The 25,740-nt window shown below is 43.9% G+C and overlaps 1 protein-coding gene across 1 annotated transcript in view; it reads left to right on the forward strand.

Annotated features, from left to right (window-relative positions):
* Positions 1–4,898: 4,898 nt before the first annotated feature.
* Positions 4,899–25,740, forward strand: part of LOC136611568 (amine sulfotransferase-like) — a 42,380-nt gene continuing 21,538 nt past the window's right edge. Inside the window, exons 1-5 of the mRNA XM_066591277.1 lie at positions 4,899–5,085; positions 7,966–8,174; positions 12,578–12,704; positions 21,012–21,106; positions 24,750–24,930. Of these exons, the coding sequence (XP_066447374.1) occupies positions 4,899–5,085; positions 7,966–8,174; positions 12,578–12,704; positions 21,012–21,106; positions 24,750–24,930 (799 nt within the window). The remainder of the gene's footprint in view (positions 5,086–7,965; positions 8,175–12,577; positions 12,705–21,011; positions 21,107–24,749; positions 24,931–25,740) is intronic.

Raw genomic sequence — 25,740 nt, forward strand, 5'->3', positions numbered from 1 at the left:
AAGAAATTAAATGCTAGTGGGTTAAAGCCCTTAAAGTAAAAAACAAAACAAAAGAATGTGGAATTGCCACATCCATAAAAGTCATCCCGCAAAAAAGCAAGCCATCAAACAACCTCGCTTAGAATTTTTTTTTGTTTTTTGTTTAGCATATTAGATGGTATATTAAATGGTGCCATTAAATAATACTACTTATGCTGCAAAAAATAAGCTCTCAGATGGCTACGTTGGCAGAAAAATAAAATAGTCAAGATTTGAAAGTGGGAAAGAAAAAACAAAAAATGAAAAAAAATGCAACTATGAACTCAAGGGGTTACGAATTTTTAGTTTTCAGATACCAACTACGATTGCAAAACAAAAAACATTAGGAAATGATACAAAAAATATCACTTTTAGGCCAGCTGCACACGACCGTGACGGGCTCCGCCACGAAATTCTGTGGCGGAGCCAGTCACGGCGCCCCCCAGGAGCCCCCATACTTCGCTCCCGCATGATGCTTCCCCACCCACCTCCGCCTCGTCATGTGACACGCCCACCGTGTCACATAACGCGGCTGGCCATGTCATATGACGCGGCGGCGGTGGGCGGGGAAGTGTTTTTACGCTATCTTCCGCTGTGCTACAGCGGAAGATAGCGTGAACGGACGGCTTCCATTGACTGCAATGGAAGCCGTCCGTGCGTACACCCGTGGCAAATAGAGCATGCCGCGGGTGAGGACGGGTGAATTCACGGTGCGGAATTCCGCGGTGGAATTCCGCACCGTGAGCACTGAGCTATTAGGTTCAATAGAACCTAATAGCTGCGGGCAATGCAGCGGATTTCCGCCGCAAATTACGCGGTGGAAATCCGTTCGTGGGAAGGAGGCCTTATCCATAGTGAATAATTATGGCTTGCTTTATCAAGCCCACATTGCAGGACCAACTGCCAAACCTCTGAAAATAATCTTAAATCTTCTTATAGTTCCTATGTGGCTGTCTGAAGTCTAGATCACTGTATAGTGGTACACCTTTAACACCTTAACGCGTACTGAAGTCTATGAGAGCAGAGTGATAATTACTGCCATTCTGTGGCCATTGACTTTCATGTCAAGTTGTCTGAATATTACTAATTTGCCTGCTCTGTAAAGTCTGCCTGCTGAATTTTGTTTGAACTGTGTTTAAAAGTCACTAGTAAAGTTTTACGGGGCCTCAACCGTTCCCGGGGACTTGAGGTACGATACACTTGTCCGGTGTTATTTTATCCACTGTGTATGCATGCCGGTGTGTGGAACGGTGGCGTCACGAACTGACAACTACTACCCCCTCATCCTGAAGAATACTGGCCCTATCCTTTGTTGCGGTAACTTCCTCCGGTAACAGGGGTTGGTAAGTGCCACCGCGACAGGTCCATGCACTACACCCTCCCAACTCCAGCTGTATGCTTGAGTAGTTAGCTATTTCCCTACAGCATCCCAAGCAGGGGTATTACAAGTTGGTCTCACGATTAGGCTGTTACAAGTTGGCAGTCACTGACAGGATATATTTATTTATATTTATATATCGGACAGTTACAGAAGAGCTTCTTTAAACAGTCAAGTCATGCCATTCCCATTCCAGCTTGCATTATTAATCAGATAGTTTAAAGTTACATTTTGGTGGAGTTTCTTTATTTGTTTATGAGATACTATTGGGTCATTCCGTGTCAGTTCAACCAACGCTCCCGGTCGACCATCTCAGATTTCAATGAAACTTTGCACAAAGATAAACCCTGACCCTAAACTAAGATAGCCAGAATATTAGGCTTCAAAGTGCTTTGGTTCACTAGCTACAGGTCTTAATCTAGGGGGTTGTCATGTGATTACAGCACGCAACCTGAAAAAAGTGGCCATTTCAATCCATTGCCAAGCCAGTTCCAATGATTCTAGAGCAATGAAACTTCACACACTAGGAGAACTTTTGGTGCTGAATTCAGCTAAGTTACTCAGACTGCCACTCTTATCATCATTCTGCCACCATTGCATGTCAAAGTAGCTGAAAAATTCTATCGCGCAAAATAAAACTCCTATTTTAAGCAGTAATAACTCATAATCAATGCAATCCAACTCAGCTCTGAATTTATCAATGTGTACTCCATAGAAATGGTTCTCATTATTCACATTATGGACCCAAAAGGATGCAGAGCTCTTAAGATACAAGGAGTCAAAAATGGCAAAAAACACTTTTTTGCTAATTTTTCCCTTTTTTCAAAGGTGAAAATCGGAATGTACTCCATTTTTATTTTTTTCATTTTTGTTCTATTTGGAAGAGAATTTTTTGCTCTACAAGATTCGATGTTTTTCATTTTGTTCCCAGACCTTCTAGATGGGAAAATATCAATGCCTGTGAAGGTCCTATGCCTCGCGGAGGTCAAATAATAAAATAAGTGTAAGTTTTGCATGGATGTATAATTAGTTTAGAAATCATGAGAAGGTAAATTATTTTTGGAATGAGACAACTTTTTGTGCTCAAGAAACTTATGTGATGAAAAATTGCATGGCGAGTTCAGGTGAGCCCCAAGCTTTGGCCTAAGATGGTCAGAATATCATTGAGTGATATTCTAGTTATTTATTACACAAATGCTAGCCTTAGATAATCTTAGTATCCAATATGGATAGAGTGCTAAATAAGCCCAGTGATCACTGTAATATACCACAATCATTATGCAACACTCAAATGATATTCTGACCATCTTAGGCCAAAGCTTGTGGCTCACCTGAACTCGCCATGCAATTTTTGATCACATAGGTTTCTTGAGCACAAAAAGTTGTCTCATTCCAAAAAATAATTTACCTTCTCCTGATTTCTAAACTAATTATACATCCATGCAAAACTTACACTTATTTTATTATTAGACCTCCGTGAGTGCATAGGACCTTCACAGGCATTGATATTTTCCCATCTAGAAGGTCTGGGAACAAAATGAAAAACATTGAATCTTGTAGAGCAAAAAATTCTCTTCCAAATAGAACAAAAATGAAAAAAAATAAAAATGGAGTACATTCCGATTTTCGCCTTTGAAAAAGGGAAAAATTAGCAAAAAAGTGTTTTTTGCCATTTTTGACTCATTGTATCTTAAGAGCTATGCATCCTTTTGGGTCCATAATGTGAATAATGAGAACCATTTCTATGGAGTACACATTGATAAATTCATAGCTGAGTTGGATTGCATTGATTATAAGTTATTACTGCTTAAAATATGAGTTTTATTTTGCGCGATAGAATTTTTCAGCTACTTTGACATGCAATGGTGGCAGAATGATGATAAGAGTGGCAGTCTGAGTAGCTTAGCTGGATTCAGCACCAACAGTTCTCCTAGTGTGTGAAGTTTCATTGCTCTAGAGTCATTGGAACTGGCTTGGCAATGGATTGAAATGGCCACTTTTTTCAGGTTGCTCGCTGTAATCACATGACAACCCCCTAGATTAAGACCTGTAGCTCGTGAACCAAAGCACTTTGAAGCCTAATATTCTGGCTATCTTAGTTTAGGGTCAGGGTCTATCTTTGTGCAAAGTTTGATTGAAATCTGAGATGGTCGACCGGGAGCGTTGGTTGAACTGACATGGACTGACCCTATTACAAGTTTATATGTATTCCTTAAAGGGGTTGTCCCGCGCCGAAACGGGGTTTTTTTTTTTTCAACCCCCCCCCCCCGTTCGGCGCGAGACAACCCCGATGCAGGGACCTAAAGAAAGCTTACCGGAGCGCTTACCTTAATCCCCGCGCTCTGGTGACTTCTATACTTACCGGTGAAGATGGCCGCCGGGATCCTCTTCCTCCGTGGACCGCAGCTCTTCTGTGCGGTCTATTGCCGATTCCAGCCTCCTGATTGGCTGGAATCGGCACGTGACGGGGCGGAGCTACACGGAGCCGGCATTCTGCACGAGCGGCTCCATTGAAGGGAGCAGAAGACCCGGACTGCGCAAGCGCGGCTAATTTGGCCATCGGAGGGCGAAAATTAGTCGGCTCCATGGGAACGAGGACGCCAGCAACGGAGCAGGTAAGTAAAAAACTTTTTATAACTTCTGTATGTCTCATAATTAATGCACAATGTATATTACAAAGTGCATTATTATGGCCATACAGAAGTGTATAGACCCACTTGCTGCCGCGGGACAACCCCTTTAAGGCTGCCTGTCCACAGGCGTTGCGAGATCCACCGCGGGAGCATGCTGCGAATTGCCGGCCCTGAGCGGAGAATCGCAATAATTCTCCGGTCATGGACAGGGGGACGGTGCTTTCCATAGCAACGCTATGGAAAGCGTGCATTGTGTTTCCTGCGGCCGGATTACTGCTGCGGGGAACGCAATTCAAAAACGCCCGTGGACAGGCACCCTGATAAGTGTCCGTCCTTTCTAAAATTAAGCTCCCTAACCCCCCAGTAATCAGCTGTTATTGTTGGAGGAGGCAACAGCCAGTCACTAACTCCCCATGCAGAGGTTGCTGCAGGGAAAATGCAGCATTGCAAGCCAGGAATTCAGAGTAGTGCATGGATGTGCCGGGTCTATCAAAGTGCTTCTCTGTTCTGGCACATACAGAGGACCTTTCCTTATAGGATGTTCATATGCCCTAATATCAGTTGTGGGGAGGCAACTGCTTTAACTGCTAAGAAGCTCATTTTAGTTCAAGTGTGGTTAATAATTCATAGATCTACCTCCAAATATACTGCAAAATCATATGACAAGGAGCAGTGCACCATCCAATTGTTCCAAAAGTTTAAAGGTTAAAGCAGTCACATATAAATAAGCATAATCTGACCTTCTGTACTCACTCTACTATCACTGCTTCTTTAGAATGGAGAAACTGCATAGTTCTCAAAGGTAATTTATATATATGCATGTATAATGCTTTGCTGATAAAATATTTCCTAGCAAATAAATACAAATGATGCATTTTAGTTTTGAAGAAGCAACAATGGACCAAGATGCACTGGAAGAAGCCCTGAATGCACTAATGTTTAAACATAAAGGCATATACTTTGAGAGCCATACTACATCACCTGAAGCTGTAGATCTGGTAGAACATATGGAAATTAGGGACAGTGATGTGTTTCTTATTACCTACCCAAAATCAGGTAAGTTCACAGGTTGAAATTTTTTTATCAACTAATAGCTTAAAAAAATATTCTAATGTTATTGGAGTAGATTATTAAAGAGAAGCACACATACTGTATATGTACATTCATGGAAGAACACAGTCATAGAAGACATTTCTATTATTTTAAATTTTGCAATCAATGGTATTCATTTTTAAAAGTTTGAGAAAATGGTAAAGTTCCTCTATCAGATTTGGAAATACAGATGGGTCTTTCTTTAGCTTGAGTTGTAGGTTGCTTTTAGATGGAACTATTATTGTTCCAAAATAGTTCAAATGAGCAAAAGTGAATAATAATCGTTCAGTCTTAACCTGAGCCGGGGTTTAACAGTGCCGTTCAATCTTTTACATTCGCTCATACAGCAAATGTGAAAGATTGAATGATACTGAACGATGTTCCTTTGAACGAGCCAACGATGTGTTTGTCTATCTAAACAGGCTGCACAAGAGGAAACGAACTAGCGATGACGTCACCGCTTATTGAGACAAGAATTGTCTTGTCTAAAAGGACCTTTGTTGCAAGATGATATCACAGTGTGCAGTTCTATCAGGGTGGTTTATTTACTCATTGAATTGCTTTACAATGGGGTTTTGTTGTATTTAGGTAAGAAAACAAAAGCTTTTTAATGCCCACAGACGGAAATTCCGCTGCGGAATTTCCCACAGAATTTTCCCCGTTTCACGCTGCTATTGCATTACATAAGTTTGTGCAGTCCTATGCAGACAGCCGTGCTTTGACTACGTGAAAACTCGTATGGTATTAAAAGCATGGTATGTCCTATTTCTGCGTAGGCCTCGCATCGGCCCACCCAGAAACATCACAGCTGACATGCCGGCTCTGCTCTGCCATGCGCAAGTGTGCACCAGCCGGCTTATTGCAGAGCAGAGGGAGAAGACGCCGGACAGGTAACTGGGAGGTTAATGCCGGGGCACGGGTCGCATCCCGCTGCGAGAATCTCACAGCAGGAATCCAACCCAGCCGAGGGCATGAGGCCTAATGCGTTAAGATAAGATAACTTTCTGTGCTATCACAATAAAGGTAAAATGTGTTTTATCTGTAGAACTCAAAACCTCATGTTTAGGCTTTGTTCCCACGAGCGTATATTGGCTGCCTTTTTCACAACTGGCCAATATATGCTACTATCTGAGAGTTAAAACTTGTGAATGGGCGTACAAATCTAATGTTTGTGTGTCCGTTCAGATGGCATGGGTCCCGGTCCTCTCCTCTGGCTGATTGCAATGGGAGGGGGTGGGGAAGTGACAGAGCCAAGTGCCGCCCCGTCCCACCTCCTCCCATTGCTGTCTGTGACAAGGGGCGGGAGCTAACCTCCGCCTCCGTCCCACCTCTTGTCTGCAGCCAGCAATGGGAGGCGGGACTGGGTGGCGCTTAGCTCTGCCCCTGTCTTACGCCCTCCCATTCCAATCAGCTAGAGGGGAGGAAAGAAGAGGGAGTTTAGTAGCCACGCTGCTAAACACCTTCCCATCTCCCTTCTCTTGCTGCTGTCATTGGCTCCCATTGGAGCCCATGCAGCGGCCTATGTATTCTGGCCCAAAGATAGTTCCAGAAATATCTTTCGGGCCCTACATAAAAACGCCCGGCGTTATATTGGAATCCAATGCATCAAATCACAGCGTATATCAGCCAACCGTGAAAAAAGCGGGCCGATATACGATCGTGGGAACTAAGTCTAAATCTGACATTTACCCTTTAAAGTGATCCCCTTGTCCTGGACAAACAAAGATGGCCACACTGCTTCTCTGACCACCTGATGTACACTGTGCACTAATATGCATTTTTAGCCTAAGGCCCCTTTCACACGGCCGAGAATCTCATGTGAGATTTGTGCGTCTCGCAACAAATCTGTTATCCTTCACCATGGCTATCAACCGTGCCAGAGGATCGCACTTTCCTTGAAGATGTTTTTAATACAAATACGCCTCGCATCCATAGGGGAAGTGCACTAACCTTTCTGAAATTAGCCCAATACACTACATGCTGCTTTGATTGGCTAGTGCTGCTCACATGATCTGCACTGTCCAGTCAGAGCAGCATGTAGTGTTGTAGACCCATGTTTCTCAACTCCAGTCCTCAGGAGCCCTCAACAGGTCATGTTTTCAGAATATCCTATAGTAAGACCGCCTGTGGCAATGTCTGAGACACTAATGATAGTTACAGCACCTGAGTAGTACTGAGGAAATCCTGAAAACATCACCTGTTGGGGACCTGAGGACTGGAGTTGAGAAACACTGTCTTAGACTACGACGCATACTACGCACAGTGTACATGTGGTAGTCATAGAAGTAGTGTGGCCATCTTTGTTTTCCAGGACTGGAGGGTCACTTTAAGGACCTGAAGATATTTTCTTTGTTTTTGGATTGTCGCATTCTGAAATCCACGCTTTTGTTTTGCCATCGCTGCCATATGAGGACTTTTTTATACAGTGAGTTGTATTTTTCAATTGCGCCATTTAGCGCTTCATATAAACTATTGCTTATCTTTTGTTAACACTTTACGGTTCAAATGGAGGAAACAACAATTTTTCCTTTCATTTTTAAACATATTACACCATTTACCATGTGGCATAAATAACATGTTACCTCCGTTCTGTGGATCAGCAATGCCAAATGTATATAGTTTTCTACTTTTGCACAATAAAAGTATTTTTCATAGAGAAAGCCCTTGTGCCGGGGTCTTCTCTCCCTCTGTATCGATGTGTGGGTCATTTAGTAGATCTTTATTGTTCCTGTCATTATATAATGTATTTACTCGCCTCTTCTCATATATAAATTATCTGAAAACTTCCAGCTTGTCAGTTACAGTAGACGCTGTAAATAATAAGAGCTATAACCTATTTTGCAGGCACAATTTGGACACAACAAATTCTAAGCCTAATATTTAATGAAGGACATCGAAACGGAACAGAACATGTTGAAAATGTACAAAGAGTGCCATGGATAGAATATAACATGTACAATATTGACTTTAAGAGCCGTCCATCTCCTCGTCTCTTCTCATCTCACCTGCCTTACTATCTAATGCCAAGAGAGCTGCAGTTTAGGAAGCCAAAGGTAAATCACATTAGTACTATCTTATAATGGTTCTTGTATTGATTCTTGCATTAAGTTGATTAATTTATAATACATGCATGGCTTTTCATTTCACAGTGCATAATATCAATCTTTTAATAGATATTGCCAAAATATATTCTACTTTTTAGCATGAAATCATCTGACAGAAATACCTGTTATGTAAGTCAGGATGGTCTGCCGCGTAACAGAAATTATTCCATTTATCATACGGCAAACAGACAGGGACCGAGCAGTAGTGATAAGCATGGAGGGAAATAAAATAATGCAGGAAACACACAATACAGAGGAGCAGTTTTTCTAGGAAAGCCATACTCTTCTAGAAAATGGGCATGCACAAGGTATGGTTGGCAGGCCTCACCACCACCCTTTTATGCATCTGTAGCGGGCATGGAGGGCTTACTCATGAGGTTTTGACGATACAATGCCAAAGAAGAGAGCTAATCAGGTAAGAGCAGTAAAATGCTACAATTTAATTGGAGAACAGTATAAATGAGAATTTATAGTAAATATGTAAATTTACAATGAGCAGGTTTGACACAAAATGCCAACTCTGAACTTTACATGGGAAGAGAGAGGGACAGGCAAGGAGCTATGCAGAGCGCGCTGTGCCCCAGCTAGTCCACACGCTTGACTATACCCAGTCCCCATCCTTAACCATCCATAATCTATCAGGAGGAGGGGCAACACGTTCCCTACCTGGGTGATTAAATTTTGCATGTGAAATGCCTGTAATAAAGCATGCCACGGAAAATGATCCCAAAACTATTAGTTCAATAAAACAATCACAATACTCCAAACATACATTATTGCAATCATTAATAGTAGAATACTTAATGTTTCATTGGATGTAGTCATGAGCTATTAGTCATAAAGGGATTCTGTCACTAGGCTTATGAAATTTCCCCTAAGCTCTGAGTCATGGAGGCAATCTGTGTCAGTCTCTTGCAGCGTCTCAAAGGGTAACTCAGGACACTGGGCATATGCTTAGGAGCTAGGAGGGTAGAGTGGTCATTTGTCACGGTGGCACTTACCAGGCTACCTCCCAGTGGGACACAAGTAGCCTCGGCCAGAGCAGCGCTGGGCCTCTTCCGGACACCTCTCAGAGAGGGATGGCCAATATAGATGGAACAGGAATACATCTTTGCTATGTGTGACTCCACCGTTCCTATTACCCACTGGTATGACCCTCGGCGTTAATAAAGAGAATTCACACACAATGTGAGGTTGAAGTACCTCAGTTCCTGGGAACGGTCAGGACCTGGCAAAACTTTATGTGAAAACTTCAATATCACACAAATCAGGAACACACTAGTGCAGATAAGAACAGACAGTGGGAGGTCTGGGAGGAAACTCTGGATGACACCGGTGCTGCAGGCCTGCATTATCTTTCAGGTATCACTCCTGGAAGGAAAACTCTCCAGAGGAAGATAGGGTCGGGTCACTCCACAAACACTCTTGTAACACAGTAACTCTGCACGGTGGTCTTGGACTTCTTTTCTCACACTCTCTTTGTCTCTTTTTCTCCTCACTCTCTATTGCCTCTTGGCATTGGTGTCCTAAACACCTCTCCTCTTCCTCTGTCACTTCACCACATGAGGGCTAAAGGTACCTCCATGTGGCCGGCACTCTACTCCCCTCCTGACCATTGAAGATGATGGACTCCAGATTGACTACCACACCCAAATCACTCATACTTATAGACTCTAGCATACTACATGGCGAGACATAAATTTCTACATTTGCAGACATCTCCCAGTCTCATGCAGATATTAACCTCTCACTTGCTACAGCTATGCAATACACATAACAGGAGAGAAGACACTTTTGCACAGTGCATTTACACAAAAGCCATGACATATATGACACTTATGAAGGGGCCAGGAATAAACATTCTGGGTTACTACAGTTCCCCCTTACTTAAAATAAGCCAACCCCGGCCCACCTGAAACAGAGTGTATTATCCGGAGAAGGGATATCTCAGTGTTCTACTCAAATTCATCTTTAGGCCTCTGCTCAGTCATGGAGTGTGCAAAGCAAAACCTATAAACACAGCTCCTACCACATAGTTACTTATGAAAAGATTAACCTATTCTGTGACTACCTGAGAATGTCACTTTCTGTCTATAGACTTTGTTTATGACAGGGTGTATAAAACTGGTTTGGCCTAACCAGGAGATTCTACTAGGCTGAACAGAATTCAGGATGCACTAGTATAGCTATGGGGAAATTTCCATAAAGACAAAAGGAATGAGGCAAGTAGAATGAACATCACTTCCTTAGACAAGGATCAAATACAACACTGGTGCTAAACTTCAAAATAGAGAAATGGCAACTGTCAGAAAAGAAAAGAGACTGAGTGGAATGATCATCACTCTCCCTGAAAAGGGTACTAGACTCCAGAACAGGTGGTAGCTTAAGTCAATTCTCTCTGCCCTGGACTAAAGTAAGAAGGTGAAAGGGATGCCCGGCCTACTGTGACAGACTAGGATGGTGGACTGTATCATGCAAAATCAGGTACAAATGTCATTACATAGGTGGATTCTCCCCCCATTTGTCTATGTAAAGCTGTCTGGGGCTGATACCCCCCCAGTGCCGTCACGACAGGTCACTAGGCGTAAAAAATCCCCCTCCGTCTTGTACCCTCTGGGGCTGATACCATCCCAAAGTGACCAAGATGGGTGATGATACAAATCTTATTGGTAATACTCACGGTTTTATTATAATGGCTCACTTCATCGTCATACCCAGGTCACTATACCCAGGTCACGGTAGTGAATAAGCTGAATCCTACCTATCTCAGGACAAAAAAACGTTTTATCACTCAGAGAAACAATAACATTTTAGCTGGCCAGCATCCATACATTTGCATCAATGCCATACATTTTTATACTTACGGGAAATGGGGCAACTCAACTGCTACTGCTATTCATACTTTAGTGACATAAGGGCAGTACAATCATATCAGTACATTGAGTCATTTTCAATTCACCGTCTTGGTGAACGACATGGTGAAATTGGTTCACACATATACATTCATTATTCTGGGGAATTGTCAGCTGCTGAAGACCTACAGGCACTTTACAGCAATCTATAAAATATGTGTTGTTAACAAAAAAATGATAACATCCCATTAAGAATTCAATTAATTTAATTAATTAATCAATAAATTAAAATATATATATAATTCTCCCCCAAGTTGCAGTGACAGCAATAAACACCTATCTATATATATATTCTGTCTTTAAGAAGTCAATTGGCAGTCTATCAAAACTAATGTTATCTGCTACGTACGGGTGGTGGTAAAGTTAACTTGTCGCATCTGTCTATAATGCACTCAGCAACAGTAAGTTAGGCAAATAACAGCGTCTTTACGTTTATGAAAAATAGCTAATTTAAGCACACTGTATCTTAAGTTGTGTTACATATAACGGTCAAATTAGTCTTGTCATCTTGGTTGTTATAGAGCGTGCACGTGACATGTATGTATATATCTGCAGGCTGTTCCCTTCAATGTCGTCAGTCTGTATAATGCTTTAAAGGTCTTATTCCCTCAGTCAAAGGCAGTCTCTTTACACATGCAATCATGTCATCACATATAGAATAGTCATTGACAAATTTAGACATATCATAAAATTGTCAGTCTAAGACCTTTCATCCAGCGTCAGTCAATACAGGAAAAGTTGCAGAAAGAAATTTGACAGACACAGGATGAGCACACACAAGGGAACATATAAGCACATGTAAAGCAACAACATTCACTAGTACACTTTAAATTGTATCATGTCACACACAGAACCACAGAACAGTGAGCAGAGCTCAGGAGACAGGCAGTAACACAATGGGTTACTTACCACGGTCTTCCTGTGTCCTGGTCTCCGCCTCTGCAGCGTAAGATGGATCTGTTCCACCATGGAATTCTCCTTTCCTGCTCCTATAAACAGGGCAGAAAAACAGAACCCCTAAAAGCAGATGTGAAAGCACCTTAATTCTTCTTTGGATGAACTTGAATGAGTCTTATGAGCATGTTCTTAAAAGGGAAAATCAAATATCAAGTCCCTGCACTTGTCGGTTGATTCTGCAATAGCACGAGATGTCGGTTGATTCTGCAATAGCAACCCAAGAGGAAAAAAGAGAAGAAAAAGAGGTGTACATATGATAATGTTGTTGTTTTCATCGTCATTGTTATCATTGTTGATCCTCTTTAGATTTGTAGTTATTGATTAAGAAATAACATTATTTCTGAATATTATTAGCCAATTGATAAATGTGTTGTGCCCCTGTTTATACGCCCTGTTAGTGGTATATAGATGTCATAGAATGTGATGGGACAACCTCTTTGGACCAAAATTTTAATAAATGTTCATTATTTCTATTTTTTTTAGTTTATATATGTGTGTCGAAACCCAAAAGATGCCGTGGTGTCCTTTTACCACTTCTGCAAAATGAATCCACACTTTAAATCTACAATAAGTTGGGAAACATTTTTCAACCTGTTCATATCAGGGAAAGGTAATACAGAAGTAGGCATAGAATTATTTTTTGATCTTATTCTAAGGAAGTCAATTGTAGTTTTTACAGTTTTCAAAGTAGTTTTGTGGTGTGGTGACCTGCATGATCAAGTTGACTGTGTGAGGAATGGTAAGTGTTACACTTGTCACAGTGTGTTGTATCCCAATCGACTCAGTCACACACAAGTAAAATGTATGTGGTAATAGTTAGGTGCACTTGAAGTGGTCTCTGCTCCCTAGTGAGTAGATGGTAGTTTGCAGTTCCTATCCCAAATAAAGTAAGTCCAGAGAATCAGGAGAGGTAACAGTTAAAACTCACATTTACTTGTTCCAAAAGCTTAATGGTATAACATCCAGAAGGTGAAGGCACATTAGCAGTTCGAACACTGATGGTGGTGGCTGGAATGCTTCTCTGAATGTTTCTATATCTCCATCCTGCACTACTGTGAATGCTTCATCATAACCCTGGAGCAGTGGTGGCATACCTATAGTATGTGTGCCAGAGGCAGCAGGCAGAGCCCTTCCTGCTTTCACACGCCGCCATCGGCAGCTCACCATGGTAGTGATTATCGGCCGGGGTGCTGCAGCTCCCCACCGGTAATCACACAGTGTCTTCCTCCCCTGAGTCCTCTCCTCCTTAGTTCCGCAGAAGAGGACAAGGGAGGAAACGTTTCTCATGCATACACTGCTGTCAGTATGCACCCGGGATCAGCGCTGAGAAGAAGAGGAGCGGTGCGGACTACAAGGAGGTTAGTATATGGGCTGAGTTGACTCTAATTACTGGGGCTACTGAAAGGGGTTAATATTACTACTGGGGCTACTGTGGGGAATAACATTACTACTGAGATGGTTAATATTATTACTAGAGCTACTGAAAGAGTTAATATTATTACTGGGCTACTGTAGGGTTATTATTATTAGTCAGGCTACTGAGGGAGTTAATATTACTACTAAGCAGGGTTAATATTACTGGGGTTACTCAAAGGGTTAATATTATTCCTGGGGTTGCTGAGGGGGTTATTATTATTACTAGGGCTATTGAGAGGGGTTAATATTACTACTGGGGCTACTGTGGGGAATAATATTACTACTAAGGGGGTTAATATTATTACTGGGGTTACTGAGGGGTTACTATTATTACTGGGACTACTGTGAGGCTATTATTATTACTCGGGGCAATGAAGGAGTTAATATTACTACTGAGGCCACTGTGTGTGTCACTATTGTTACTGAGGCCACTATGGGAGACACTATTACTACTAAGGCTACTGTGGGGGACACAATTACTACTGTATATAATATATATATAATTTTATATATGAATCTATTATGCATCACGGTGTCAAAAGCTTTAGAAAAATCCAGATATATGAGATCAATAGAATATCCCAGGTCAAGCTTAGAACTTACTTAGTTGTAGAAGCTGATCACGTGGGTTTGAAATTATCACCCCCTCATGAACCCATGCTGATAAGGAGTTATGACATTGTTTTCCTTTCCAGTGCTCTCCAGGACCAGTGCTTTCAGTGCAAATCCTTTTACCATTTATGTAACTGAAAAATAGTTTAGGGTTATTTTTGCTCTTAAGGGGCAATTAGTTTCCTTGCCTCCTCCTTGGCAGTTTTTATCTTATCCTTACATATTTTGTTTTTTTCCTTATATGTTTTTAGCACTTCTTCACTGCTTAGATGTTTTAGTACTTTAAATGCTTTCTTTTTTTCACTTATTGCCCCCCTTACTGTCCTGTTGAGCCACATTGGTTTAATTCAATTTGCATTTCTTTTGTTTTTGAAGGGTATGAACTGTTCATACGAGGTATTTAGGATGTTTTTAAACTTCTCCTAATCACTGTTATATATGAGGACATTGTCTAATTTAATGTTGCCAAGAGTAATTCTGAGTTGATCAAATTTTGCCTTACTAAAGCTTTTTTTTTTTGTCGCTCCCTAGTAAGGCTTCCCATTGAATAACAGCTGGAAATTAATTATATAGTGGTAATGATTTCCCACGTATCCCTCAACCTCCACTCCCATGATTTTGTGTTGTTCTGTTGGTTAATAATAAGTCCAGAACGGTCCCCCCTTTAGTTGGCTCCCGTACAAGTTGGGTAAGGTAGTTATCTTTAATTGTTCTCAAGAATTTATCTCCCTTGTGAGATTCACAGATTTAATCTCCCCATATTATATCTGGATTATTAAAATCCCCCATAATTACTTCTTTACGGTTTGACACCTCATCTATTTATCTTACTAATACATTTTCAGTTTTTTCTGTTATTTTTGGTGGCCTATAGAAAACCCCTATCAGGATTTTATTAGTTTTTCTGCCCTGCATTTCCACTCCTGTTCCAACCGCTAAGCGTTGGCCTTTATGCTTAGCAGCGAACTTCTCAGCAGGCAAAGCAGTGGGATGCTAACGCTAATGATTGACGCATCGCCGCTCACCATCTGGGTCGACTCCTCAAAGTTTCCGAGGACCTGGCAGATATCTGCCATCCATGCCCACACCTCAGTAAAGAATTGCGGAGGCTGATTACCACTCTGTCGCCGATGTTGCAGCTGGTATTCCACTATTGCTCTACGCTGCTCATACAGCTTGGCCAACATGTGCACCTTAGAATTCCAGCGTGTGGGCACGTTGCACAGCAGTCGGTGCTCTGGCAGCTGAAACCGACATTGCAGGGTCCTCGGGGTGGCAGCGTCCGTGGTGGACTTGCGGAAATGTGCGCAGACGCAGCGCACCTTTCCAAGCAGGTCAGACAAGTGGAGGTAGCTTTTCAGAGACCGCTGAACCACCAGATTGAAGACGTGGGCCAGGCATGGCACGTGCGTGAGGCTGCCGAGCTGCAGAGCCGCCAGCAGGTTACAGCCGTTGTCACACACGACCATGCCCGGTTAGAGGCTCAGCGGCGGAAGCCAGATGTCGGTCTGCTCTGTCAGACCCTGCAACAGCTTGGGGGCCGTGTGCCTCTTGTCACCTAAGCTGATTTGTTTCAGCACAGCTTGCTGACGCTTGCCCACCTCTATGCTGCCGCACCGTACGCTACCGACTGCTGGCGACGTGCTCACACTTCTTAATTGAGAGGTAGACGTGGCGGAGGAGGAGGAGGGGGAGGGTTTGGAGGAGGTGGCATAGAACCCCGCAGATAGCAGCACCAAGGTAGAACCCACTATTCTGCATGTGGGTAGGACGTGAGCGGTCCCAGGCTCTGACTCGGTCCCAGCCTTCACCAAGTTCACCCAATGTGCCGTCAGGGAGATATAGTGGCCCTGCCCGCCAATACTTGTCCACGTGACCTTCCCAGAAACCGCGTTGGTGAGGGCACGATTTATGTTGCGGGAGACATGCTGGTGTAGGGTGGGGATGGCACACCGGGAAAAATAGTGGCGACTGGGGACCAAGTAGCGCAGGACCGCCGCCATCATGTTTTTGGAAGCCTCCGTTTTCACAAGCCTGTACGGCAGCATTTCCAGGCTGATTAATTAGGCAATGTGCATGTTTAAAGCTTGTTCATGTGGGTGGCGGCGTATTTCCACTTTCGCTCCAATGCTTGTGTTAGCGACAGCTGAACGCTACACTGAGAGACATTGCTTGATAGAGTGAAGGACCGTAGAGGTGAGGGTGTGGGTGTGGGAGGCGCTCGCGCCTGCATCCTGGGAGGGGGATTGAATCACAGTGGTATAGAGATCTATATAAATTTAACTGAAACCCTTCACAGATATAGATTAAAATATAATGACATTTATTGAAAATTTCTAAAATTGTGGGCTCACATATAACACTTATAGACAATACGTAAAAAGGACAGGTAACATATAAGCAAAGAATAGGCCCTTATGGATATATGTAAGACAACGTATCTCTCGGATAGATTTTTAGAGATAGCTGCCGCTCATACAAATGAGAGAGGATAGAACTCCAGAAGGTAAAAGAGTGATATCCACGTCTAAGGATTATTTGTACTTAGATGTTGATATGGTACAGGAATTGGTACCTGTACTAGGGCACAGTATTCTTATGTGTACTCTTGTTGCTAGAACACTTTATTTATTAACTTCCCATTGGTAGCACAGTTATTGTGTATACAGGTGCTAAACACATGGGCTCATTGTGTGTCAGTGATGCTGACCAGAACGTTTCGGAAAGCTCGCTCGACGCGTTTCCCTACCCATGTAGGGGGCAGTTCCTCAGGAGCGCGGGTAATTATTGCCCGAAAAGTACGTAAAGATAATAGAGCAACAGGATTAGTGCGTCAGGACATAGTCCTGCTGCAGTTTGATACTGCTAAGGTGATGCCACCTGTTCGATAGTCACCTCTTCTTACTTGTCACTTCCCGTGCGGTATCTGTGTTAGTACCGCTATCGGGCTCTCTATTTGAATATTCAGAGAGGGAGAGGGTCATTCATCCCATCTGGCATATAAGATGGTATGTGCCAGTATTTGAATGCCTCAGATAGCACTTCCGTGTAGCAGATGGCGCCCTTTAATCAGGCTTAGTCACCGGCTACTACGGCAAGGCCAGGTAATACCCTCCTAGAGAATTCCTGCAATATCCATTAGGGTACTTGCATTGGTCTGTAGATTTCTGTGACCAGTGTGGATTAATGCAATACCCAGATGGAAATTGTTCTCATAGCCGGCCGCTCACCATCAGAGCCGCAGGCGCTACCTCTCTTGCTCTGTCCCTGCCTCTTACCCCTGTCTAATCCAGCTAGGACTGACACTGTAGGGGTTCTGTCTTTCCTGGTCTCTATGAAAGAACTTTGAATGGGGTATTATCCCCCAGGTCTAGCCGAAACAACCCTCTATTCTCTGAAGCTAACTCTATCTGAGACTTATATTGCTACTTACCTGAGCTTCATCTGTGTAGGCAGTGCCCTCAGCACACACAGCCGGGATAACTACCAGCTGTGTGAGAAGGGTCGGCCATAGATCCTGGAGAAGCATTCGCTTTAACAAACACTGAGAGACAGAACAATTTCCATCTGGGTATTGCATTAATCCACACTGGTCACAGAAATCTACAGACCAATGCAAGTACCCTAATGGATATTGCAGGAATTCTCTAGGAGGGTATTACCTGGCCTTGCCGTAGTAGCCGGTGACTAAGCCTGATTAAAGGGCGCCATCTGCTACACGGAAGTGCTATCTGAGGCATTCAAATACTGGCACACACCATCTTATATGCCAGATGGGATGAATGACCCTCTCCCTCTCTGAATATTCAAATAGAGAGCCCGATAGCGGTACTAACACAGATACCGCACGGGAAGTGACAAGTAAGAAGAGGTGACTATCGAACAGGTGGCATCACCTTAGCAGTATCAAACTGCAGCAGGACTATGTCCTGACGCACTAATCCTGTTGCTCTATTATCTTTACGTACTTTTCGGGCAATAATTACCCGCGCTCCTGAGGAACTGCCCCCTACATGGGTAGGGAAACGCGTCGAGCGAGTTTTCCGAAACGTTCTGGTCAGCATCACTGACACACAATGAGCCCATGTGTTTAGCACCTGTATACACAATAACTGTGCTACCAATGGGAAGTTAATAAATAAAGTGTTCTAGCAACAAGAGTACACATAAGAATACTGTGCCCTAGTACAGGTACCAATTCCTGTACCATATCAACATCTAAGTACAAATAATCCTTAGACGTGGATATCACTCTTTTACCTTCTGGAGTTCTATCCTCTCTCATTTGTATGAGCGGCAGCTATCTCTAAAAATCTATCCGAGAGATACGTTGTCTTACATATATCCATAAGGGCCTATTCTTTGCTTATATGTTACCTGTCCTTTTTACGTATTGTCTATAAGTGTTATATGTGAGCCCACAATTTTAGAAATTTTCAATAAATGTCATTATATTTTAATCTATATCTGGGAGGGGGATTGGATCTGTGTGGCAGGTTGTGGCACAGGGGAAGAGGCAGTGGTGTGACCCAGAGGCGGTGAATGGCCTTCGTCCCACCTTGAGGGGGGCTTGGCCATCATATGCCTACGGATGCTGGTGGTGGTGAGGCTGGTAGCGGTGGCTCCCTGGCTGATCTTGGTGTAATACAGTTTGCACACCACTGTTCGTCGGTTGTCCGCGCTCTCACTAAAAAGCATCCACACCTTTGAACAACTAGCCCTCTGCACGGAGGCTTGCCGAAAGGTGGTGCTTTGGGAAACAGTTGGGGGATTCTTCACTATGGCCCTGCCTCTACCCCTGGCCACTTCACTGCCTCTTCCAACCTGTCCTGCTGCTGCACTTGCCTCCCCCTCTGAAGCCTTTTCCTCAGTAGCCTTAGCAAACCAGGTGGGGTCAGTCACCTCATCGTCCAGCATCTCTTCCTCCGAATCCTCTGTGCGCTCCTCCCTCGGACTTACTGTCCTTACTACTACCTCACTGACAGACAACTGTGTCTCATCATCCTCATCCACAAAAAGCTCTTGAGACAGTTGCCAGAAGTCCCTGGCCTCATCACCCGGACTCCGGGAACTTTCCAAAGGTTGGGCATCGGTCACAACAAACTCCTCGGTCATTTTCATGGAGTGAGGAGGCAGAGAGGAAGGAGGAGCACCCGGAGGATTCAGAGTTGCAGTCCCTAGGCCGGGAGTAGTGGACTGCGTAGAAGACTGGGTGGTCGATACATTGCTGGATGCGTTTTCTGCCACCTACGATGGGACCTGCTCACACTGCTCTGTTTGTAATAAAGGTCTACCACACGGACCCGTAACTTGTGATATGAAGCTGGGGAGCCCAGAAACTTGCCTCTTTCCTAATGCAGCAGCCAGCTGTAACTCACCATGCCTAGGAACTGGCCTGTGCCCACACCCTCACTTGGACGCCCACGTCCACGTCCTCGACCCTTACCCCTACTTCTCATCATGGCGGATTAAGAATAGAGCAGGGCCCAAATAAATTACCCCACGGTACAGCACTGACAGCTGTGGCTAATTCACCGCACACATAGACTTGTAGATAGCGGAGGATCTATGCTGTGATTTGAAAAATTTACCCGCTGTCTTGCGCTGATACCTAGGGTAATTGACCGCTCGCAGAGACCTGTAGATAAGAGAGGCTTTATGGAGTGGGAGAAGACTCTAAAGCCAATGGATAGTGCTGGTAACTGCGGCTATCTCAACGCCACCAAGGAAAGGGTATTGTGAGACGCTCTGCACAGTGGCAGAGCTGAAATACTTTGCAGTGGCCCAGGAAATATTACAGTAATGTTTAGAAGTGAGACCTCTGTCTAATGCACTGCAGACATAGAACGATATAACTGAAATACTTTGCAGTCGCCTAGGAAATATTACAGTACTGTTTAGCGGAGAGACCTCTTTCTAATGCACTGCAGACACAGAACGGTATAACTGAACTAGTTTGCAGTAGGCTAGGAAATGTTAGAGTGCAGTTTCACGGTGAGAGCTCGTTGTACGGCACTGCAGGCTGAGAACGATATTACGGAAATGCGGGGAACAGGCCTAGATGCGTAATACAAAAGTTGGTGCACTACTGCTCCCAGCCAGCCACAACTGTAAAGCACACGGTCAGATGTAGCCCTAAGAAGCACCGTTGGGGTTCTTGTACGGAGGATCAGGACTGTATAACTTTCCCTATAGAAGCAGCTCTGTCCCTAAACTCAGCGTTATGCACTGCAGACTGAGAACGCTATAGTTGAAATGACCTGCACAGCCCAAAATGCTTTAAAAAATTTGTTGCACTACTGCTCCCAGCCAGCCACAACTGTAATGTACACGATGAGGAGCAGCGCTAAGAAAGACCGTTGGGGTTCTTGACGACAGGATCCTACTGTAACACTGTCCCTACCTTAGCAACAGCACTATCCCTAACCTCTGCCAGCATGCATCTGAGTCGAGCCGCGGGTGGGACCACTTTAAGTACTTGGCGGTCACCTGGTCGGCCCAGCCACTCACTACTGTGGGGGGGGGGGGGGGGGGGCAGGCACTTCACAGCAGGAAGTGGTAATGCCTTCTCCGCATGTGTATTGGCTAGAAAATGGTGCTAAACATGCAGGGAAGGAAATGGAATTAACTCAAGTACCACGCGGTGTTCATCTCGAGTAACGAGCATCTCGAGTACCCTAATACTCGAACAAGCATCAAGCTCAGATGAGTGTGCTTGCTCATCTCTATTGCTTATCACTCAACTGAAAGAAACCGCAAAAGTGAATCTGCACTTTGAAAATCAAACACATTAGGCCCTTAAAACGATACAGTGCTCTAAAGTAAAAGGGATTCACAAAGTTAAAAAAAGTTCTGTATTTATAATGATTCATTTAATCTTATTTTACAGTCATAGGTGGGTCATGGTTTGATCATATTAGCAGCTGGTATGCGCACAAAGAAGATGTCAACATACTATTTTTGACATATGAGGAAATGAAAAAGGTAATTATTGGTTTATTAGATGATAACAAGCTGTGCAGAAGTATTTTTGTATCTTGACACCACCAGAAAGCTAGGAATTTGACAGGGCTTGCAAGCAGGAACGCCCCTGTCACACCCCCAGCACCTGATTGGCTGAAGTCAGTAAGGTCCTAAGAGCACAGTGTTTAGAAATTGTTACAGCCCCTGGACGGTTAGGGATTATTTTCTAGAGAGGGTTACATTATTCGTTGTAAACACTTCCATCTTACAGGTGTAACATGCAAGCATTCACAGTTAACAATGTAACCCTCACTGGAAAATAACCCCTAACTCTAACAGTCCAGGGGCCGCACACATCTCTAAACACTGTGCTGCTACACGATGCTGCAATGTACGGTCCCCCTTCCATGTGGCCTACCCAAGCGCTGGCCTATCCAGGTGCTGGCTCCGAAGAGAAGGGAGACAGAGAGTGGAGAGCAGCAGTACCCAGGAGAGGCTGGAGTGCACTGTTCTGCTGCCGCTGCATCATCATCATGTCCATGTGTGCTGCAGCCGCTGCTGCGGAAACAGCGGGGAACGGGCCGACGCCACTCTCCTGCTGCTGCCTGAGCATACAGTCCATGTCCTGTCAGCAGCAGCGGGGACAACAACACTTGGTGGGCAGCAGAGGGGAGAATAATACTCACCCTCCAGGACCTGTAGGGGAGCCATCTGTGCAGCCAATGAGGTACTGGGGGCATCACCAGGCTGTCAGTGCTCTCCCCTGCACTACTTCCTGGTGGCGTCAAGGTACAATAATACACTGTGCAGTATATAAAGTGAATTGAACAACTATGGCATCCAGTTGGATTTTACATGGCCAAACACACAAAATCTGTCACAGTTGTCATGCCTCTTTGCCTATTCTCAGTCCAATACGAGGATAAGGTCTCCTTCATACGGGCTACAAAACACATGTATGTGAAGCTAATGGTTTCTAATTAGAGATGAGCGAGCACCAAAATGCTCGGGTGCTCGTTACTCGAGTCGAACTTCCGGCGATGCTCGAGGGTTCGTTTCGAGTAACGAACCCCATTCAAGTCAATGGGCGACCCGAGCATTTTTGTATGGGACCTATGCTCTGCTAAGGTTTTCATTTGTGAAAATCTGGGAAATTAAAGAAAGTGATGGGAACGACACAGAAACGGATAGGGCAGGTGAGGGGCTACATGTTGGGCTGCATCTCAAGTTCCCAGGTCCCACTATTAAGCCACAATAGCGGCAAGAGTGGGCACCCCCCCTCCCAACAATTTTTACTTCTGAAAAACCCTCATTAGCAAGGCACACCTTAGCTAAGCACCACACTACCTCCAACAAAGCACAATCACTGCCTGCATGACACTCCGCTGCCACTTCTCCTGGGCAACATGCTGACCAACCGCCCATTTCAGTAATAGTAGCAGTCAAGAAAGGCCCCGGTAACAATTCCGAAGCAGCAGTATAGGGGGAGCACAGTATTAGTTCCATTTTAGTAGTAGTAGCAGTCTAGACAGGCCCCAGTAACATATCACTAGCAGCAGTATAGGGGGAGCACAGTATTAGTTCCATTTCAGTAGTAGTAGCAGTCTAGACAGGCCCCAGTAACAATTCCGAAGCAGCAGTATAGGGGGAGCACAGTACAGGGGGATCATGTAACGGACACAGCAGAGCCAGGAAACAATTATGCGCAAGCCTGTAGTCAGACCTAGGTGCGTATGACTGAGCTACTGGAATTCACAGGGCAGAACCAGTCAAGTGGCCAAAGGCCAGTGGTAGGCCTTAAGTATTTTGCTTCAATTTTTTAAAATGGTAAGGTGAAAAACCAGACAGACACCGTATGCAGCGTATATATGTATACTCTTTTTCTCTGACGGGATGATGGCGATCATGTAACGGACACAGCAGAGCCAGGAAACAATTATGCGCAAGCCTGCTGTAACGCTTAGCTGGGTAATAATGAGCGACTACTACCCCCAGCAGACACGCAGTAAACTGTACATGGTCACAGGCTTGGCTGGGTATTAATGAGCGACTACTACCCCCAGCAGACACGCAGTAAACTGAACACGGTCACAGGCAGCCCAAAGATTTTTTTTTTCAATTTTTTTGAAAAAGCCCACTGCCTATATAGCCAGTATATCTCTTTCCCTGTACCACTGTCCCTGCCTCACCAGTACTGCCCCTATACTCAGTAAAATGACTGCAGACTGAGGACGCTATGGTCTGCTCGCCCGATATACAAAAAAAAAATTTGCAAAACTGCTAAAAGCAGCCTCAACAGTACTGCACACGGTCAGATGTGGCCCTAAGAAGGACCGTTGGGGTTCTTGAAGATGAAGATAACAGCCTAACACTCTCCCTATAGCAGCTACAGCAGGACAGCACTTTCCCTAATGTCTCCCAGCGTGCATCTGTGGCGAGCCGCGGCCGGCCCCAGTTTAGATACTCGGGTGTCACCTGATCTCCCCAGCCACTCACTGCAGGGGGGTGGGATAGGGCTGGAATGTCACAGGAGGAAGTTGTAATGCCTTCCCTGTGTTTCTATTGGCCAGAAAACGGTGAAAACGTTTCTAGGAAGAAAATGGAAGTGACTCGAACACCGCGTGGTGCTCATCTCGAGTAACGAGCATCTCGAGTACCCTAATACTCGAACAAGCATCAAGCTCGGACGAGTACGCTCGCTCATCTCTATTTCTAATGGTTTCTTTCAGGCTACAAAACATCTCTCATGTGAAAGAACCCGTTGGAAACCATGGGCTTCACATACATGCATTTTTTACCAATGCTACATCTATACAAAAACTCACAATTTTGTAGCCCATGTGAAAAAGGCCTAAGGCTGCTTCCACATGCACGATCTTCTCACGCGATTTTGTCGCAATGCGACAATGCTACAAATCGCATGTATGTAAAGCCCATGATTTACTATGAGTTCTTGCAGACGAGTGACGTTTTCTTGTCTGCGACATTGCAAGACTCTATACAGCCGCAATTTACAATTTTTTGTAGACCATGTTTCCCTATGGAGCCTTCCCATGTGTTGCATCACATTGCACGAAAACTTTATTTTTCGTGTTATGTGATGCAACTTTTGCAGTAGGAAATCCTACTGTAAAAGCCCTAAACTAAGCCCCAGCTGCATAAAACAAGGAATATATAATTTCTCCGGCGCTGTCATCTCCCCGTGCATCTCCCCTGAAGCTCCCCAGCAGTTGCTTCTCCTGCAGGGCTTCCTGGTTTGGACTTTGAAAATATACACCTCCAGGAAGCTTTGCAACTCACTGGTTCCCGAGCGCGAGGCTCAGCCAATCAGAGCCAGCACTCAAGGAACCAATTACAGCCTTTCATTGAATCATTTTTACTTTTTTTTAATAATTAGTAAAACTTTATTGTTCTTATTTTTACTTTTTTTTTTAGTCCCCAGAGGGGACAAAAACTTGCGATGCTTTGATCGGCAGGCCGCATATGTGCTATCTTTTCCGTTCGGCTGATTTTACAGGCTGGAAAATTGCCCATCTTAACGAATGCATTGGCATCCAATGCTTCAGATGGTCGTGTTTTTCGGCTGCGATAAAACGTTTGTGGGAATAAGGCCTCATTCTCAGATCTGTGTGTTTTGAGGTTAATATTTAATAATCTGTTTCAGGACCTTCGATCTGCTGTACTGAAAATATGCACATTTGTGGATATAAAGCTCAATGAGAAAGACATAGACACCGTGGTGGAAAAAGCAACTTTTAAGAACATGAAAGAAGATCCTCTTGCTAATTATGCTTTTCTTCCAAGTGACTTATTAGACCAAACTAAAGGAAAATTTCTACGTAAAGGTAAAATAAAATGAAAGAGATTGTTTGAGAATTGAATAAAAAAAATCAAAAACCGTAAAAAACAGAAACAGCAGTTACCTCTTAAATCTCCACCAATCTAGGACTTAAGCTGATGTGTTTCCTTGCCAATCTTTCTATATAGGCTGTGAGGAATGGTGCACTATAACGGCTCAGCAGTAATGTGGTGAACATACTGGGATCACTGCTGGCTGGGCATGTTTATGAGGAGAGTGGTATAAACTGTTTCCAGACAACTCTGATAATGAATGAAGTCCAAACCTTCCTCTGAAGAATTATAGATTGGTAGAGTTGGAAGGGACTTCCAGGGTCATCGGGTCAAACCCCCTTCTCAATGCAGGATCACTAAATAATCGCAGACAGATGTCTGTCCAGCCTCTGTTTGAAGATTTCCTTTGAAGGAAAACTCCCATGGCAACCTGTTCTACTCATTGATCACCCTCACTGTCAGAAAGCTTTTTCTCTAATATCTAATCTGTGTTTGCTCACTTTCAGTTTTATCCCATTGCTTCTAGTCTTTTCTTGTGCAAATGCAATAGGGCTGAGCCCTCTGTACTGTGACAGACTTTCAAATATTTGTAGACAGCTACTAAGGCTCCTTTGATACTTTTTTGCAAGTTAAACCTTCCCAGATCCTTTAACCATTCCTAATATGGTTTGAACATGCTCCAGTTTGTCTATGTCTTTTTTTAAATTGGGGTGCACAAAACTGAGTGTTGACCTCACGCGATTAAAACTCTATGGTTCTCTTAAAACATCCCAGAATTATGTTTGCCTTTTTGCTGCTGCATC

The sequence above is a fragment of the Eleutherodactylus coqui genome, chromosome 1, assembly GCF_035609145.1.
Source record: "Eleutherodactylus coqui strain aEleCoq1 chromosome 1, aEleCoq1.hap1, whole genome shotgun sequence".
NCBI lineage: Eukaryota > Metazoa > Chordata > Amphibia > Anura > Eleutherodactylidae > Eleutherodactylus > Eleutherodactylus coqui.